The sequence below is a fragment of the Siniperca chuatsi genome, linkage group LG6 (assembly GCF_020085105.1).
Source record: "Siniperca chuatsi isolate FFG_IHB_CAS linkage group LG6, ASM2008510v1, whole genome shotgun sequence".
Classification (NCBI taxonomy): Eukaryota; Metazoa; Chordata; class Actinopteri; order Centrarchiformes; family Sinipercidae; genus Siniperca; species Siniperca chuatsi.
Window position 1 is genome coordinate 5505951 of NC_058047.1, and position 19139 is coordinate 5525089.

The 19139-nt window shown below is 39.1% G+C and overlaps 1 protein-coding gene across 4 annotated transcripts in view; it reads left to right on the forward strand.

The window, feature by feature from the left end:
- fnbp1l (formin binding protein 1-like) overlaps positions 1 to 19139 on the forward strand; it is a 51607-nt gene that overhangs the window by 19267 nt on the left and 13201 nt on the right. For 3 of the 4 annotated variants that reach the window (XM_044198432.1, XM_044198433.1, XM_044198434.1), the window contains exons 2-9: positions 6785 to 6900; positions 8313 to 8363; positions 10557 to 10704; positions 12423 to 12485; positions 13597 to 13701; positions 14412 to 14540; positions 15028 to 15174; positions 15391 to 15618. In XM_044198432.1, coding sequence (XP_044054367.1) covers positions 6785 to 6900; positions 8313 to 8363; positions 10557 to 10704; positions 12423 to 12485; positions 13597 to 13701; positions 14412 to 14540; positions 15028 to 15174; positions 15391 to 15618 — 987 coding nt within the window. Of the gene's footprint in view, positions 1 to 6784; positions 6901 to 8312; positions 8364 to 10556; positions 10705 to 12422; positions 12486 to 13596; positions 13702 to 14411; positions 14541 to 15027; positions 15175 to 15390; positions 15628 to 16944; positions 17113 to 19139 lie in introns of all 4 variants that reach the window. The other variant, XM_044198435.1, reaches the window with a different exon arrangement.

Consider the following 19139-nt stretch of genomic DNA (forward strand, 5'->3'; position numbering starts at 1 on the left):
CAGAAAACGACGTTCTGGGAAATTGTTATAAACTTGGCTTTTTAGGTGGTCCAAAAAAACAAAAAACTTAATGTAAGCTTAGCTGTCCCTGTGGGTACTTTAATTCTGAACTAGCCACATGAAATCTAGTGATGGTTACTAACAGTAGCTTAGCCCAGGTTAGGTAGGTTTTAGTTCAGGTTAGAAGTAAAGATCTAAAGCTATATTTGTGCATTTTTAAATGCTGTTTTGTTGGTTTTACACGAGAGAACTGCAGTGAAGGAAGGTGAAGAGCTGCCAGTACTTACACAGTTTGAGCATTTATCAAACCTCCAACACACAGAATTAGGCTAATGGATAGGAGGGCTCTCTACTTAAAGCTCTCTGGGGAATCAGTGATCAAAATACAGTAATGTTAAGGCTGAAACCTTCGGCATAGAGCTTGTAACCCTGTTCAAGAAGTTGGCTGTTCCTTCTGCCTGCAGAACAGTGAGGGTGGTGAAGTCAACAGCATGCCAGTGCTCCTGTCTGTTTTGCCCATAGATGGCAATTGGATACTTTTCAACACAACAACTTTTTTTAGCAACAAATCCAAGTCTATTCAAATCCAGACGCTCTGCAAGAAAAAAGCAAAGCATGTGTGAGTATGTGTGTCTGTAATATACACAGGTATAAACTATGTGTGCTTACCTCCTGGTGCATTGGTCTCTACCCAAAGTTCAAATAGCTTCAGGTCAACTCTTTCAACTGCAACTAAAATGGCTTGTTTTGTCCAACCAACAGTCCAAACCCCCCAAATAATACCTTTTTGTTGAATTGAGTACCATTATAATCTACATTAAGCAATAAACAATGAGAATGCAGTGTATATAATTGGCACTTAAGATTATAGTTTGATATCGCGGTTAAAAGAGTGTATGATTTGAAAATATATGTATACAGTGAGATGATTTTCCCCCCTTACCGTTTATACTGTGGTAACTATCATTTATATCCTTCTCCAGATCTATTAGGCCATTGTGGGCAATGTTGCAAATCATTCAGCATTACATTGATTTGTCATGTATTTAAATTGCTGGCCAAGCCAAAAACAAAACATTTCCATCTTCTTATTTTATCCATTAACAATTTCTTAATTGATTCTCCAGAAATCAGATCATTTGCTGATATATATTGATATTGTGATTTAAAATGAATGTATGTGACAAAGCATTTTATCAATATCACCCACTCCTTGCTTGATATCAGCTAACCTGAACAAAACATATCAACTGTAGTTGCTTAAAATACCTGTTATTGGATCTGTGTAACAAGGTAATGCATACTAATAACACTAATACGCTGTAATCCATTAGGACGGTGTAGTCCCTCATTCGTCCAGGAGTGTTCTATCGTAGAAAAGGTTTCAGTCGTAGTCATCTGGACACTGTTTTCAGAATCAAGACGTTTCAAGACTTCCGGATGGGAGCCGAAACGTCTTGATTCTGAAAACAGTGTCCAGATGACTACGACTGAAACCTTTTCTACGATGTAATCCATTAGCATGATCTAAAAATTACATAAAAAGCATTAGTCTATAGTTTGCGATCCATTGAAATCAGTTTACTTAAACATTGTATTACTTTAAGATTGTTATTTAATCAAGGAATTTGAATGCTGATATGAAGACTTAGACCAAGATAATGTTTATCACAGATGCAGACCTGTTCTCCTGTCCAATTTTCTTCCTACTTTCCTCTTGTTTTTCTTACCTCCCTCCTCAAAATCCCTCTTCAAATGCCACTCGTCTCCTTCCTCACACTCCCTCTTCAACCTCCAACGCACGCACGCACGCACGCACGCACGCACGCACGCACGCACGCACGCACGCACGCACGCAAATCCTGTCTCCTCTCCCCCATCATATTCTTGGAAGATACCTTCTTTTTCTTGTTGTTTTCGAGGAAGATGAACACAGATAGGCACATTAACACACACACACACACACAATCACACTCTCTCTCACACACACACACACACACACACACACAGTGCAGACAGGACCTCAGGGTCTTCAGTGATGCCAGTGTTTCAGACAAGTTGACATTTCCCACCCAGTCTCTGCCATGTGTGGGTGAGTCTGTGTGTGTGTGTGTGTGTGTGTGTGTGTGTGTGTGTGTGTGTGTGTGTGTGTGCACTCTGCTCTGGAATGCCACAGTGTGTAATTAGTCTTTTGTCCTAGCAGCATTTTCTATGCTAATTAATCTCCCTTCTCCCATGGAATGCACACAGGCTGTCTGGCTCCCTGATTGGCTCGGGAGGGGCTGTCTATCCGTCTGATTGGTTATCAGGGTGTACAGAAGACTGTTTCCACAGGACGTCTTCAGCCCTCCTCGCCTGGAAGCTAAATGACTAATTTATTCTCTCACCCTGAGATCGAAGCTCATTAAAACAGGGCAGTGGCTTTGGCAGTGAGGCACACAGCAGAAGTAGACCTGTGACCCATTTTTGAGTTTGGGTTCTGAGAAGGAAACAAATATTATTGTCCACCGGTCACAGTGACATGCCGACATAAAAATTGTATGTAATTTATAATGGCCAAAACTAGAGCCTAACTGATACTGGATGATATATCGTCTGCTGCTGTTTTACTTTATTCACATAACATAAACAATCATCAATCAGTCTAAGGAGGCCTTAGATTTATTTTATTTTTATATCAACTAGCATCAGAATTCGCATGGTGTTTTGAGTCTTCTGAGAAAACCTCAATAATGGATTATATACTCTTATTCATACTCATTTTCCTAGTTAGTCTTAAATACAACAAAATGTAGCATGTCATCCTTCCAGTAATGAAATCTGTTTTTGAATTTATTTGTATTGTAGTATTGTCATTCATATTTTTTTTATTTTGTTGGAACATTTGTTGTGCAGTCTAAAAATATTTCAATGTATACTGCAACTATTGCTTCTACTGTCAAGTACAGTAGTACAAGCATTTTTTCTCTGTTCAGTACAACCACCCAAATGCGCTGTGATGGAGGCTCTGGTGTTATTGTTTTGTTTGTGAAGGCATCCCTTCCTGTGATTATGTAATGATTATGTGACAGGATGTTGTGTTGCTGCTACTGATAACATGGCTATCGGTGCACCTCTCTGTTGCTATCATAGATCAGCTGATTTGTGGTCTGTTAGTTTTGCCTCAGTATTTGTTAATGTTGCACTATTCCTTTTTAAAATAAGATACTGGACTCTGAAAAGAATGGATCAGTTGCAGTGCAGGTGCTGCGACAGCGTGGGTTACTGAGTGCAGGCCAGATTGTAGCTTGCAGATTGTCAGCTATCCTTAAACCATCCTCATTATTTTTATCCTCCTCCCTACTTTTCCTGCGAACAGCGAGACCTGGAGCCCAAAAAATGTTGTCATTTCCCCAGTGAGCCGGTCTGTGCTCAGCTTGCCACAAACTACAGGATGAGCTCATCCTCTATTACTTATTCATAGACACCGTCACACAGGCTGACGCAACCACAGACTGACACACTGGCTAAAAGGAGGAGGACATGCCTGTTTGTATGCAAGGCTGGTAACAGACGGGCTGGTAGGCATTTTCCAGAGGCAACCAGAGCTTCAGGAATCAGGATGCAGATGATAATGACAGAACAAAAAACAGCCAACCTCATATGTTTCTGTGTAACTACCTGCAGAGCAGCTGCTTATCTTTGTTGTTGTTTTATGTCTCGGCTGCATCTTCTTGGGCTAGATCTTTGTGTTTGAACTACAAAATATGCTTAGCTAGACACTTAGCACTTGTTTGTACCACTGAGATCTTTTTCAACTTCTTTCTCGCTGATGAAAACTGGCATTATAACTTAAGCAGAGACCAGTGGATGCTGTTTACTCTGCCAGTTCATGTTTCACCCCGCCACTGGTTTGTTTTAACATGCAGGGGTCCTTTTGTTTGTCTCAGTTTCATTTAGTCAGCCTTTTGTTTGACCAATTGCTGCAGGCGTTCTCTTGTTTTCTGTTTTTGAATCTGTCAAATTTTCCCCTCCAGATCTCAGTGGAAATATGACCCCGAGTTACAGGCTTCAGTGAATCACTTATGGTGGACATATTAGGCTGATGATCAAACAGAATTACAAATTTGTTTCACTTCATTCATTCAGTCTGACATTGTGCTCATGATAGCCAATTTCTTGTTGGGAGGGAGGATATTTTGTTTTGTTTGCCCTAACCAATCAGACCAATCAGAGTGGTGTATCTGTCCTGCAGGTTGTTTTTTAAGCTGACATGGTGTGGTATCTATGGTAACTTTAGGTTTTTCACATTGATCAAAGAAATATGTTGGTTTAAGAGTTGCTACATATGTACGTTGACTTTTACACTGTTGATGTAACACGTACAGCTGCATCGATCTCATCCACCCTTGTTGCCATTTTTTTGTCACTATTTTTCATAAATGTAGCTAGATAGCAATGTAAGAAGATTAATCCTGCATATTAAACTCTGATAAGCAGGTTGTTTGTCTCTATATGCGGTGACGTGACTAAAGGCAAAAGACACAATGCTGCTTGGCATTGCTGTTTGAAAGCCTCTCTACTTTCTTTGTATTTAAAGAAAATGATAACTGAACAAACACGGAGGTCAGCTGTCTCATATTTCCCATAGCGACCCTTATTGGCTCCAGTCCAGGCCTTGGTTTGTGCTAACACACAAACAGAAAGGCAGAGAGAAGCATACAGAGTGGTAGCTAGGGCAGCACACTTAATGGATATCACGATTTCAGAGTCCACAGTTAAAAAACAATAGGCTTATCTCCACCTTTAGATTGTCCTGTGTTAACTGAGAAGTTTCTGTAGTTAAAAACAGCCAAGGTGTTGATTTAAGTTGCCATACAGCCACTAATGTACCATATGTGTGCCACAATGCTGACTTCAATTGAGATCCATCTGTTGTTTTCATATGTAAAAGCTGAGAAACCCCATAGATTATCTGGAGTGGATGCAACTTTATATCAATTCCTGATTTTATTTCTGAAAGTTTTGTTGTCTCTTGGTAGGCAGCAGTGGCCTAAAGATTAGTATGTGGGCTTGTAACTGGTAAGATGCAGATTTGATCTCCAGTGTGGCTGGAGAATTAGGGGTTAAGAAGCAAATGAGGAGCACCTTCCCGTCCTTTATTACCACCATTGTGGTGCCCTTAAACAAAGCACTTAAATTACCCACAGCCACCACTGTGGGCAACAGATAAGACAGTGTTTGTGCTGGGGAGGTTCTAGATGTGAATGTGTGGAAAAAGAGCATTTGTGTACTGTGCACTTACCCTGAATGAAAAAAGGTTTAAAAAAATCTCTTCTGTGTTAGGCCTGATAAAACTCGCGTTTCTGTGAGGACATTGCAGTGACATTCATTCTGTCCTTAGACAATAAGCTTTTGCAGGTTTACTGCATTCACCATTCATTGTGCACACTTTTATATTACAGCCAACACATTTCCAAAGCATACCGGTTTTAGTCGATATCTGGATACTATGAATATCATCCAGAAACTTGAAATTTGCTGGAGAGTTTTGTTAAAGCTGTAGTAGTAGTATCACTTTCATAACTCTCACTGGTTGTGTCCAAATACGCTTGAACATGTGACCACTGATAGTTGACTGGCAGAGAGCAATGCATTGATGAGCTATGTTGTTGGAAAATCAAATTTAGAAGACTAACAAAAATGCATATATAAATATTGTAAAATTACTGATTTCAAATTCATTTAAAAAGGTTGCTGTACAGCAACAAAATCTGAGATGTCAAGTGTCCTTAAACACACCAATATGGACTTTTAAGAACAGTTCTTGATGGCAACTGTATTACCACACAATGCTAACATAACATAGACAAATGAGCGAGAAATAAAGATAATAAATTGAAATTGTGCATTGTAATGGAATAATTAGGTCAAGCAAAGTGCAAGTTGTAAGATGAGATTCATAGCATTCAAATATCCAGGAACTTGCTTTGGAAATTGGTTTGCCTAATTTCAAGTACAGGTTAGGGACATCACGTATACATAACTGATTAACTAAATTGTGAAGAGATCATATATTACAGAATGTCATGATGTTATTACTAGAATAGAAATGTGAATTACTTGAAATAAAACTAAAAGATCCCTTCGACTGGTTTGTAATCATCCATACAGTGCAGCTGATCATGAAGACAAATGAAGGAGGGATGAGAGAGGGGAGGCAAGGAAAACAGTGTAGAGAGAGGTTTTTATTTCTAGTTTTTCCAGGGCTTTTCTTTATCTTTTGGCAGTTGTGTGTAAATAATTAATTTGGGGATGCAAATTTTCCATCTTGGCAATACTTAATCCTCATATTGATCATAATTTTGGCTCCTTGTAAAGTTAGCTATTAGAGATACTGTTGGACTACAGTATCTGCTACATATGTGGGTTTAAATTTGGTATGAGACGTGTGTGTAATGTATACACGGGAGACAAACACTCTTACGGCTGAGTCACTGGCAGGAGGACATGTGTATTTTATTTGTGTGAATAAGCACAGACTTATATTCACGCAGACAGACTGCTGATTCATGTAACCCTGAATTTTAACCCTACGTGTAGGAAAGATAGTTTTCCATCCTGCTGTCAAGGCACCTCCATTTTACTTTTTATTCATTCATTTTCATTATCTGCTGAATTCTTTCAAATGTGTTTTTCAGTGTTTTGCCAATTCTAAGGCATTAATCTGAATTAATTATTGTCTTTCCTCCCCTGCCCTCTTCCTTTTCTCTCCGTGTTTTTTCTTCCCCTCTTTCATCTTCAGGACCAGTTTGATAATCTGGACAAACATACTCAGTGGGGGATCGACTTTCTTGAGCGCTATGCAAAGTTTGTCAAGGAGAGGCTGGACATAGAGCAGAACTACGCCAAGCAGCTACAGTACACACACACACACACACACACACACACACACACACACACACACACACACACACACATATATGTGTACAAACAACAATAAATAAACGTGGGCAGGTATACTCACTCCATTTTTTTTCTCTTTGTCTTACTCTTACAAAAACAAGTAGGTTTTTTGATACAAGGATGTCTTGATCAAGCTTTTTTCCCCTAAATCTGAGTCATTTAATGCCAACTACCTCCTGATCTGATATTTACATTTTCCTGCATAAAACATCTGCACAGTAGACATTTAAGTACGTTTCAGTTAGTAAAACAAATCTAATTGCTGAACATCTCTGCATAAGTACATACTTATCAACCTCTAAATCCACTTTGGTACTTACACTTATTTTAGCTTTTATACTTATATATCCACTTTGTACTTAATTTATCTTACCTGTATTATAGCGTATTATATTTTGATTTGCTTATTACTTCTATTCCTGTGTGCACCGATGTGGTAGTAAGCAGCTTTAACGAAAGAGTTTCCCCTTGGGGATCAATAAAGTATTTCTGATTCTGAAAACAAGCTAGCCTGCATCTTGCTTTCGTTGAGTCAGAAATTCTTGTTGTCTTGGCTGAGAGACATGGCAGACGGCACACATCGGTCAGGTCTGGCCATTATCGGTCTGGTATCCTGTAGTCTGATCTCGGCATAAGTGTTGGGAAGGTTTGTGCATGGTTTGGTCAACCTGTCTTCATCTGCATGCACAGGATACTGCAGTTCAAATGCAGATTTAACAATATCAGTAGTTTAGTAGTGCAACATGTTGAAAAAAGGCAAGGTGACTAGTAATTTATTTATTTGTTTTTAATCCAATGCTGCAATGTTTGTTGAGACAACTCAAGCACAGACCCAGTAATGCTCATTAAAAACCAGTAGAGTCCCAGTGGTTGTTGGTGTGTGATTTCAGAGAGGGGAAATCCCTTCAGAATACACACACACACACACACACACACACACACACACACACACACAGAGAGCTCTATCTTTGATCACTCTTCAGACCTACAGCAACAGTGTGTGTGTGTGTGTGTGTGTGTGTGCGTGCGTTGATGTGTGCACGTTTTTACAGTACATGTAGTTCAGACAATAGATCAGGCAGAAACACACACATACTTTCCTCTGCTCTCTAGTTAAATCATTAACTTGCTGCTTTACTGGAGTCAGTGTTGTCAGAGCCTGAGGGAATTAACAGGCAGAGACTTTGATGTTTAAATCTTTGATTCATCTTTAATAAAATACTGAGATCCTCGCTCTCTTTCAGTGTGTGTGTGTGTGTGCCTGTCTGACTGCCTGGCTCTTCTCTGTTTACCTGTCTCTCTACCAGGCTTAAAATATCAGACAGTATTTTTAACCACTGTGTTTGCTTCTCCCTCTTTCCTATCAGGAACTTGGTGAAGAAATATTGTCCAAAACGCCCTAAAGATGAGGAGCCGAGGTGAGTAAACTTAGATAATTTGTTCTTTTTCTTTCTGCTTTTATTTACTTCTTGGACTTCAGCAAACTGTAAGAGCGGAAAAGGCCTGCTAGACAGTATATTTTTATCCTTCTGGTGCTGGAAACAATGTTTGACTGTTCATTTGTAGGATCCAGACACTGGGTTTGATGTGGTTCTGCACATTCTCTGTCTGCAAATTTACCAAACTGTTAAATTGGTCATATGACAACAGTGCACTGAGCAAGTGTTTTAGGCCACATTTAGGCACATTTCAAAGACAAGGATAACTCGATATGCTGTGAATAAAATTCGACATAAAATGTAAAAAATTTGGTGGATCCACTCCCCTGTCATTATCCTCACTGAAACAGGTGTGCCATCGGACTGGTGACACACTCTTTCACACTTTTTGACGTTGCTCAAAATGCACCCTCGAATGTATTGAATCCTCAAGTGGTGTCACTACAAAAACAATGTTTAGGATGTTTTGTGACTACTGTTTTTGGTAAATGTTGCACATTATAACAACATTGTAAAGATAATGGGCCGCAGAGATGGATGAAAATAATCCTTGTTTGCAATCTGGGACAAAAATTGATCCACTTGTAGTTATGGGTAGGAATTTTGGGGAATTTCTCAATTTGATTTTGATTTCTGGGGTCATGATTTGATTCAGAGATGATTCTTGATTCCATATATAGAAAAAGGTCTCTATTTTCAGTCTCTTACTCCAGTGCACTGTGTTCCACACCATTCTTTCATGTTTTTAGTCCACTGAATTGCATGTGGAACATACCTGGCAGTTAAGCCAAGTGGTCTTGTTAAAGGTCACTGTCTGACCAAACCATAAAAGTAGAGAAGTATGCAGCCTATTAAAGTCAACTGCAAACATTTGGAAGCATGTTGTAGCTTGCAATGTCTGTTCTGTCAACTTACTGTAGTAGTGAGACACTATTAAGTCATGAACGACATACAAAAATCGATTATTGGAATTTATGAATAGATTCAAAATCTTTTTTTTTTTTTTTTTTTTTCAACTCCTACTGGGAGAGAAACATTTTGTTGCGGATTTAAATTTTAGCGCAAAATTTTAGAAAGAAATACTGAAAGTGTGTTAAAGGTTCTGTATATGAGATTTTGAACATTAATTTAGCAGCAAACAACTATTTTCTATGTAAAGATATGGTGGAGTAATGACCTGAGTAGAGAATGACGTCACACTCCCTCTGTGTGTGTTGTCATCCGAGCTTCTCTGTTCTTTATTTTGGTAGCCGGTTGGCTACCAACTGTTGGCTTTGAGGAGAGCAATATAACGGCTGTTTCTTTTCTCATCTAACTCGGTGAATTAAGTGAGTTGGTGAGTTTTATTTTGTTTCTGTCCAGTTTGAATGAAGTGTGTTTTAAGATGATCAGTGAGGTAAAATTTTTGTTCTTATCAATGGAGTCTGGTGGCGAGCGATATAATGGCTGTTTCTGGTTAAACAAAAAGGATCTTACGCTTTAACAAAAAGGTCTATCTCTGTAGGAATCCTTTCCATAATGTTGTCAGACACTTAGAATAACAATCTGAACCTGTCAGTGGCAAAAACAAGCACTTGTAGTGGACGCACTTTGACGGGCGCATTTGTTCCCAAGAATTACGTTGCAGCCCATTTCGTGGCTGCCTTTTCACATCCAACTCGGTGAATTAAGGGTTTATTTTGTTTGTTAGAACAGTGGAAAGACTAACAAAGACGGTTTTGGTGAGTTTTGTTTCTGTCCAGTTTGAATGAAGGGTTTCACGATGATCTGAGAGGTAAAGTTACAGTTTTTCTCAGTGGAGTCTGGTCGGTCATAGTGCCCATTTGTTTTGGTCTGAGATGCTGGCGCTCTAGTGCAACATTGTGTGCAGCAGTGAATGTCGCATACAGCTCCTTTTTAAATTGGAAGATTTGCACTTAATGCAGTTGCTGCACAAGCTAAAATATTACAGGAGATTCATGCAATAATTTAAAATATCACATCATACACATAATTCATCCAAATATTATACTTTATATAATATATAATGATATTAGTGTATCATTTAGGCTTCTGTTTCTCTTAAACTCTTATTCGACACTGTATGACTGCAGATGCATCTGGGAACAGACCAGGGAGGAGGCATGTTTTGTGCAGTGTTAATCATATGTTGAATGTGTGTCTGTTGTGCAGGTTCACGTCATGTCTGTCCTTCTACTCCATACTGAATGAACTCAATGACTATGCTGGTCAGAGGGAGGTGGTGGCGGAGGAGATGGCTCATAAGGTGTATGGAGAGCTGATGAGGTACAGCCAAGACCTCAAAGCTGAGAGGAAGCATGTGAGTACACTAACAAGTTCATACTTGACAGTTTTCTGCATATTATTGAATAAAAGTTACACACATGGTTTATTTTCAGTAGTTTTCAGTTCATCTATTGATAATTAAGACCACATTTCTCAGAAAATCTGTTGCTTCCTGTCATAAAACGGATGTTGCTGTTTGCCTTGGTATCCTCTGCGTCGCCTCATATGCATTTGTTTTCTGTTTGGCTTTACTCAAGAGGATAAATATGTTGGATGTGATGTTAACCATCTGTCTTTTACTTCTTCCACCATCTGCTGATGCAATAAATTCATAAATTTGAGATCCATGTGCTTTGGAAGAACAGTGCTCTCTTCTTGTTTTGTGCTGTAAAGCATCAACTATCCCATTGAGTTTCACTCGGTGACACATTATAAGGCTCAGTGTACATGCTATGTTCCCAGTTATGGTCTTGCTTGTTTACGGTTGTCATATTGATGTCTTAAAACTATAATGTCAGTTATTTTTTGTTTGTATTTTGATGTTTTGTTGAAGGAAATGGTAGAACAATCCTACAGGCAACAATCTACATGCTGATGCTGAAATGAAAGGCTGTTGTTTTTTTGCCCAGCAGTTTTAAGAGTTCTCATAATGTGAGCTGATGACTGGAGAGATGCTAATGTTGGCATTATGACTGGCAGTATGCATTTTAGCAAAGCACTGAGCCTCGCTTGTTGAGGTATAAAGAAACACGAATTCCTTTTAATAGTTGTGTAATAATGTCATCTGAACTGTGTCGATGTCTCGTATCTCTTTGTAGGACCAGAGTTAGGATTTTACCCATGATAGGATACCTCCTCCATACAATGACGTATTCTTTTTTTGTTATTACCTGCCACATAGCAGTAATGTTTTTTTTCACTCCATTGGCATTATGAACTTGCTTCCTTTAGTTATGTTTTGCTTAAAATTTCTTGCTGTGGTGGAAGGCATGACATTTAAAAGACACAATTATACAAAAATAAAAGATAAAAAGTAGGTAAATCCCTGCATGTCACAAATATTAAATCACAGAGGGGAGATACCGTTTCACTGTCTTTTTGAGCAGATTTGAGCAGTTTGCTCAGTTGTGATGGAGTTTAAAGTTCATTCTTGATCTTGGAAAATGGTAGTTTGGCAAAACAGTCCCAACTCAAGGTCCACTACTTCCTTTTCTGGACTTTTAACCGCATCATGTGGTCGTCATCAGCGCATGTCAACAGATCCATCTCCATGACAACTAAGCAAACTCTATCTGCTGATGGTGATACAGCTGAAAGCTCCGGAATAAGCTAATAAGTAGACCTTGAGCTGGGATCGTTTTGTCAAATTATAGATATTCTTAAAATGAAACATATGGTATGAAATGTGTTGTCTCCTAACAATATGCTCTTCTTCAGGAATGCAAAACTTTCACGATGACTGGCTTTTGTAATAAGTAACTAGTTTTCTGTCCAGTTAAGTCTCAATTTGTTATTTTACTGCCTCAGTCACTGAACTCTAGTAAATCTGTGGCTGTGGCCTCAGCAAGTTTTTTTCCCAGGGGATTGTTATTGTGTATGTAACTGTGGCACAAATTGTCCAAGTCTAATCATTTTGTGTATGTGCATATGAATGTGTTCTTATTTACACTGTTTGTGTATTTCCTGTGTTTCTGTGTAAATGTCTCGTGTGTGTGTGTGTGTGTGTGTGTGTGTGTGTGTGTGTGAGAGCAGCATCTACAGGAGGGCAGGAAGGCCCAGCAGCATTTGGATCATTGCTGGAAACAGATGGACAATGTAAGTGAGGAGGGAGGGATGGAGAGAAATTAAGTATTTAGTGTAAACATTCTCTGTTAGGGACAGCCAGCTGCACTCTTCTCGTACTTGTTTGCGCAAGGAATGCCAGAAATGCAAACAAAGGTAACTGCAGGACGAATGGGGATCCACTTTTCCCACCTAATTCCACACTTGCCATTATTATATTAGTGAAGAAACAAATATGGCATTTTCTGGTACTTGTCTATGTTTTTAATATCACAATTAGTGTTATAGGCTCCTCTGTACTCTGCTGTCCAAATTAATAGAAAGTATAATATTAGAATGTTTGTTTCTGACCGTCAAAAGACAGCAGTGTCCTTTTCTCCTTCCTGGCAAACTTCCCGGTCTATGGGGACCAAGGACAGAGGCCAGGACCAGGAAACACACACACACACACACACACACACACACACAGACAGACAGATAGACAGGCCTCAGTGTACACCAGCCCCTCCAAAATCAATACAAAGCAAAGGCCCATGTGCCACATTTGGCCCTCAACAACCTTCTTTTTGGCTCCTAAAAGGCTCCAGAGAGAGATTCCATTTGTTCACTTCTGAGGTCATTCAATTGCATTTGCTGAGTTATTATTTGCTGGTTATAATTAACCACCACAATTCCATAATAGTTAAAACGCTAATTGCTGCTTGTTAAATTTATAAATAATACATGTCCAGTCACATGTTTTCATGTTTTGACCTGCAGCCCATTAGTTGAGTGACTTTACTCTGGCACATCTGATGGAGAGTGTTTCAGTGTGTGGTCTGCATGACTTTAATGGTGACTACCTAGTGACTGGACTGTAATGTCTCAGCTATTCTCTGTGTTTCCTTCACTACTAATGTAACCCAGATGGACTGGCAGGAAGTAAACTATCTCTCTGTCTGATTCATCTCCCTCTTTGGCCTTTTTTTTTTTTTTACCTCTCATTCACATTTTTTTGTTTTATGTACTGAGAACTCTTTGAAAATGACAGGAAATAGAGACAGTGCATTCTAAAGAAGAGGTTATACAGTACATTCTTTGTGTTTCTCGATATATTTAACACTGTGACTTCTTTCTTTTTCTTTGTTCCTTTTTTTTTTTTTAGAGTAAAAGGAAGTTTGAGAGAGAATGTAGAGAAGCAGAGAAATCCCAGATTACCTACGATCGGTTAGATAATGACATCAACGCCACCAAATCAGAGGTGGAGAAGGTAGGAAGCTTCCACCTGCAACGCAACTGCTGTAAATCATTTGTTCATCTGTAAGCCAGTGTGATAAATCATCCTCAGCTTCTGCTCTTTTTTTTATCATCAGTGAAAATACCAGCATGTTTACTTTCAGTCTATAGTGGGCAGATTACTCAAGACAGTAAATTATTGGGCCGTAGCTTTACATTGTAGACAATAAACACAGTTTCATCTTCTGACATTAAAATCCATATTTAAAGTTCCACAATTCAATAACAGAATAACTAATTTCATCTCACTACCCTCATACCTAGTATTTTGTTTTACTTAAGTTAGCAGTGTATAATTGATGCCTATGAAATTATACTGTAGCTCCCTTTTGCCCCCACACTAACTGTATAATTAGACTAGGTGGATTAACTTAAGGCTTGAAGGAAAATAAAGCTTTCCAAGGAGAGGTTGAAGCACAGCCCAGTAAGCCTTGTTTTTAGATGAGGTACTGTCTATATGACAATTTTTAACAGAATGACTATGGAAATAACAGGAGGTGTATTTTTTCTTAGCATTGGGTTTCACAGTAAGTTTCAGCTGCAATTTCATTTGTCAGGACTTCAGAGTGGGTCTAAGTACCATTATGTGTGCAATTTTCTTGTGTGGTCATGTTGGACAGACGAAAGGTTATTGAGGCTTCAGCTAATGTGGTTCTAATGTTTGTATCGATGTAATTTGTTCAGGCCAAAGCCCAGTTCTACCTGCGGACTCATATGGCTGATGAGAGTAAGAACGAGTACGCTGCTCAGCTACAGAACTTCAACGCAGAGCAATGGAAACATTTCAACAACGCCATACCACACATCTTCAAGGTAACGCAAGCATGTCATACTGTAGCTGCATGTCCATGTTTGACATGAGTTTGTCTCGTAGGGATTTGAGTAAATTTTCAACAATGTGTGATATTTTTCTGTTTCTTACACAACGGGAATAATAGACAGCAGAATTACCTTTTAATTAGAATTAAATAGGCTTAACATTTTCACTGTGATGCTAAAAAAACAAGAGTGATTGTGTGACTCGTAGTCTTTCACCAGCAGCACAAAAATGTCCACCTTCGACCTTCTGTTTCACCTATTTTTAATGTTTTGAATTAGCTTGTCACTAACAAACTGGTGGTTATGTATTTTGGCATTCCTCCCTAAAACCATGTCATGTTTAGAGAAAGTGTAGTGCCCTGCGTAAGTGCCCCATTAAATGTTTAAGCAGCTTGTCGAATGTAACTTGCTTGTTCAAGTGTCAGTATGAGCACTGCACCACTACTAGTGTTTATTCCATTTCCTCTGCTCTGTGTTACAGAATCTGCAGGACATGGACGAACGTCGGACAGTGAAGCTCGGAGAGACGTACCGGAGCTTTGCTGAGGCAGAGCGGAGAGTCATTCCCATCGTCTCCAAATGTCTAGAAGGAATGGTTTCTGCTGCCAAAGCTGTCGATATTCGAAGGGTATGCAGTAAAGTGGAGGACGGATATAGGAAAGGAAAGAGAAAACAGCTACAACTATCATCTTAAGAAAACTGCCCTGAAGAATGAGCTGTTACTTCATATAGGGGAGGGGATGGAAGAGAGAGAGAGAACTTATTTTACTTGCCTGGTATCTCCTCCCTCTCTTTTTTTTTTTTCTCCCACCAATCACCTGTCCATCTGTTTTTATCTTCCCAGGATTCAGCCATTGTCGTGGAGTCGTTCAAATCAGGCTTTGAACCTCCAGGGGACTTCCCCTTCGAGGACTTCAGTCAGAATCTGAGCAGAACGGGTTCAGATGGGACCATCAGCAACACTCCCAAAGGAGAAAGAGACAAAGATGGGGCCCCGGGGCCACGACCCGACCCAAAACACCCTATGAGCAAAACCAAGAACAAGCTGTGGCTGTTTGGGAAGAAACCAAAGGTACAAGGAGTGATTGGTGCTTGTTGTAGTTTTGAATCAGGTGCTCAGCTGTTGTTAGAAAGTAATAAAACATGAGGAAATAACATTAATCTGCAAATTTGTCTCTGCAAGAGAAAAAACTGTAGAAGGCAGCAATGGAGAAATTAAAATGACGTTCAGGATGTGACTAATAAAGCTGATGTTCAGCTGCGGGGTGGGGATTTACTGTAGCAATAACTATAATACGTCTGTGAGACAGTGAACACTAATGCTTTCTTAAAATACAAAGTCCTTGTTTATAAAAATGAAATTTCTCCATTGCTGCCTTCTACAGTTTTTTCTCTTGCAGAGACAAATTTGCAGATTAATGTTATTTCCTCATGTTTTATTACTTTCTCTGCACCTTAGTTGTATTCTCAGCTTGTCTTGAGTTGTAGGTTTTTGTCACCTTTCCAGTGTTTGTAACAAAACTCAAACCTTTTCTCCAATACACTCCTTGGACCTAGCTCTTCTCTATAAAGACCATGGTGGTTAATTATTAACTATCTGATGTTGGTTTATGTTAGCGTCATCAGCTGCTTCACAGTATCAGGAACCTGTGTGATGGATAGGGTGTGTGTTTGTGTATATGGATTAGATGAAAATTTTAACACATGCACTAAATTTTCACGGGCGTGTCCCATTCAAGTTGGAATTTCAAAGCCCCTGAAAACTTGGCTTTAAATCTTCCAATCTATGACAAGAAATATTCAGAAAGATTCTGATTCAGATATTGCTAAATCCTGATTAGTACGTGGAAGTACATGACATCACTTTTTTCCCAGTGGAGCCCCGTCCTCTTCAAACCAATGAAAAGAGCACAGAGGGGAAAAAAGCAATATACCAATATCTCATGTGAAATAACTAAAATTGTTCTAACTTTGGCAGGAAGTATTATGGTCATGTGGGATCCCGTCGCTCATACTAAGAAGCTGAGAAAATAAGTTTGCAGTTTTCTCTTTGGCTGACTTCCTGTTGGTTCCCTGCTCGCATGAATGGCACAAGATAATTTACTGATATGATGAAATTTATTAGACTGAATGGATCAAATTCTGATGATACAAAGGGCCATTTCGAGGTCTTTGTGACGCTTAAAAAAAAGTATTCAAAGTTTTACAGCCATTTCATTTTCAGTTCCAAAGAAGTAAAAAGGGGAACTTTCACTTTTTTATGTGCCCATGACAGACTCTCTTCCCCCAGAGCTAAAAACCACTATCAGACAAGAAATACTTTTCATAATACAGCACAAATCCCAAGAATGTGTCATCCTGAAATCTGGCTTTGTCTTCTCTTCCTGCTCCCCACCAGTCCCCTTCCTCCTCTCCTCCTCCTCCACCTTTCTCCTCCCATCCCCGGCCCACCTCCTACATTTTTCCTCCACCTCGGTTCAGCACTGACCTAGTGAGCCACTATCTGTCTGAGATAAAGACTACAGTACCCAGAATCCCTCAGAATTTGAGGGGCCTGAGGAGAGGGGTGAGACAGGAAGTAGTGTTGTAGTGTGTCTGATTAAGACAGGTTGACGTGATCTTGGTTTTTGAATTTGTTCTACAGGGTGTCTGCAGTTCCTGAAGAAACAGTGGAAAATATATTCGGTTCAGTTAAACTCAAGGCCTTCAACAATGGTCTTAATCTTAAACCCAGTTTTTAGATGTCATGAAGGTGTTGTGTTTTTCTTGAAAAAAGTAAGATTTCTGCTCTCAGATCTGATTTGATTATTATGTTCAAAATTTAACTTTAATGTTAACTTGATTAAACTTGCAGACACCCTGCTGTTTCTTTTACTCATTTCTTCTTTTTTATATATTTGTTTCTCGTTTTTTTTTCCCCCTTCCCCTTCTCATTCCCTCTATTTCTTTTGTGTGATTTTTTTTCTCTTCTTCTCTCCCTTCATTTATGAGACAGATTACTACTCCAATCCCAAGATGGAGGATCCTTGGTGTGTGTGTGTGTGTGTGTGTGTGTGTGTGTGTGTGTGTGTGTGTGAGGGATTTGGAGGGTTTTTGGCATTCTGGTTGCAGTGTTGTGTGGGGCAAATGTGTTATCAACATCAGGTGTGTTGCTCTGATGTTGGTCTGGCTTGAGTTTGCCTTAATCTGTGTGTGTGTGTGTGTGTGTGTGTGTGTGTGTGTGTGAAGTGGCTCTGCTAACAGTGTCAGCATGCTCTGAAGCAGAGCTTTCTGCTTTCAGACAGTTTAACACAAACTTGTAAATAACACCCGCCTCAGTGGCAAGACAACTCTTTGGCTGGCTTTTTCATGAACATCTGTGATTGGGGGCTTTTCAATCTGGTTTAATCTGTCAAGTGGCCCTCAGAAGAACAGGCTGACGAACTGGCTTGCTGACTGTCAGTTTGACTACTGACTGTTTATGGAATATTACCTAATTTAGAGAGATTTATTCCAGACAGGGAAAGTTGGGGGTTTGTTAAATTGTATAGGAAGTCAGTTAAGTGTCCTGTGGAGTTTAGTAACAAACACAAGTTATTCAGTGCTTCCCACCAAAATGCATTGTGTGTATCCTTGAGGCCTAATAATCATGTTGAATTCATTAAACATTTGCATATTTTAAACAGAGCTCCATCTATTGTTCAACAGAAAGTTAATTGCCAACTAATGGATTAATCATTTTAGTAGCTCATTAGACTCTCTGGTTCCAGCTTCTCAGATGTGAAGATTTGCTGCTTTTCTTTATCATGTATATTTAACTGAATATCTTTTTTGGGTTTTGGACAAATATATCTCTGTTACATTTTTACAGGCATTTATCGCTTTTTTCTCACTGTAAAGACAAAACAATCATCCATGAATCAAGAAAATAATCTGCAGATTAATCGATAATGAAAGTAATCGTTAGTTGCAGTCCTAATTTTAAATCCTGGATTGTTTGTATATTTGCTCACTCACAGTCCGGTTACGTTTCTTTGCACATTACCGCCACCAATTGTCAGCAAGTGGAATAGCATGAAACCGGCGTCAGTAATATGTATTATGTAGCTCACGTAGCTCGTGCCCAGTACAAACAAAAAGGGAACACACTGGTAAAAACATGGCGCTATAGTGCTGCTACTCGTCTAAAGCTCCACAGGGTACTTTCATTATCAGCAAATTTTAGGAATTGTCATTTAATAGGAATATACCAGAATGCATTTGCAACTTCTACCACTCATTGAGCCCAAATGTTTTTTTCTCCTAATTTTCCTCAAGGAATTTTTTTTTTATTTAATCAGCAAAAAAAAAAAAAATCACACTTTTACTTACATTAAAAGCCTCTTAGTTATTTATTGAAAGTTTTGTACTTTTACTCCAAAGAGAAATAAATAAATACATACACAAAAACACCTCCCTGGTTACTGATGAGATCAGGAAAAGTCAGGTGTTGGAGAATATTTACACTAGCCTCCTGCTGTGCAATGATTCACTTTTCATTTTGTCATGGAGTTTTACCTGGGAACACATATTGATCAGACTGGTTTTCATGCTGCCCAACTGGCATGTTGGTGA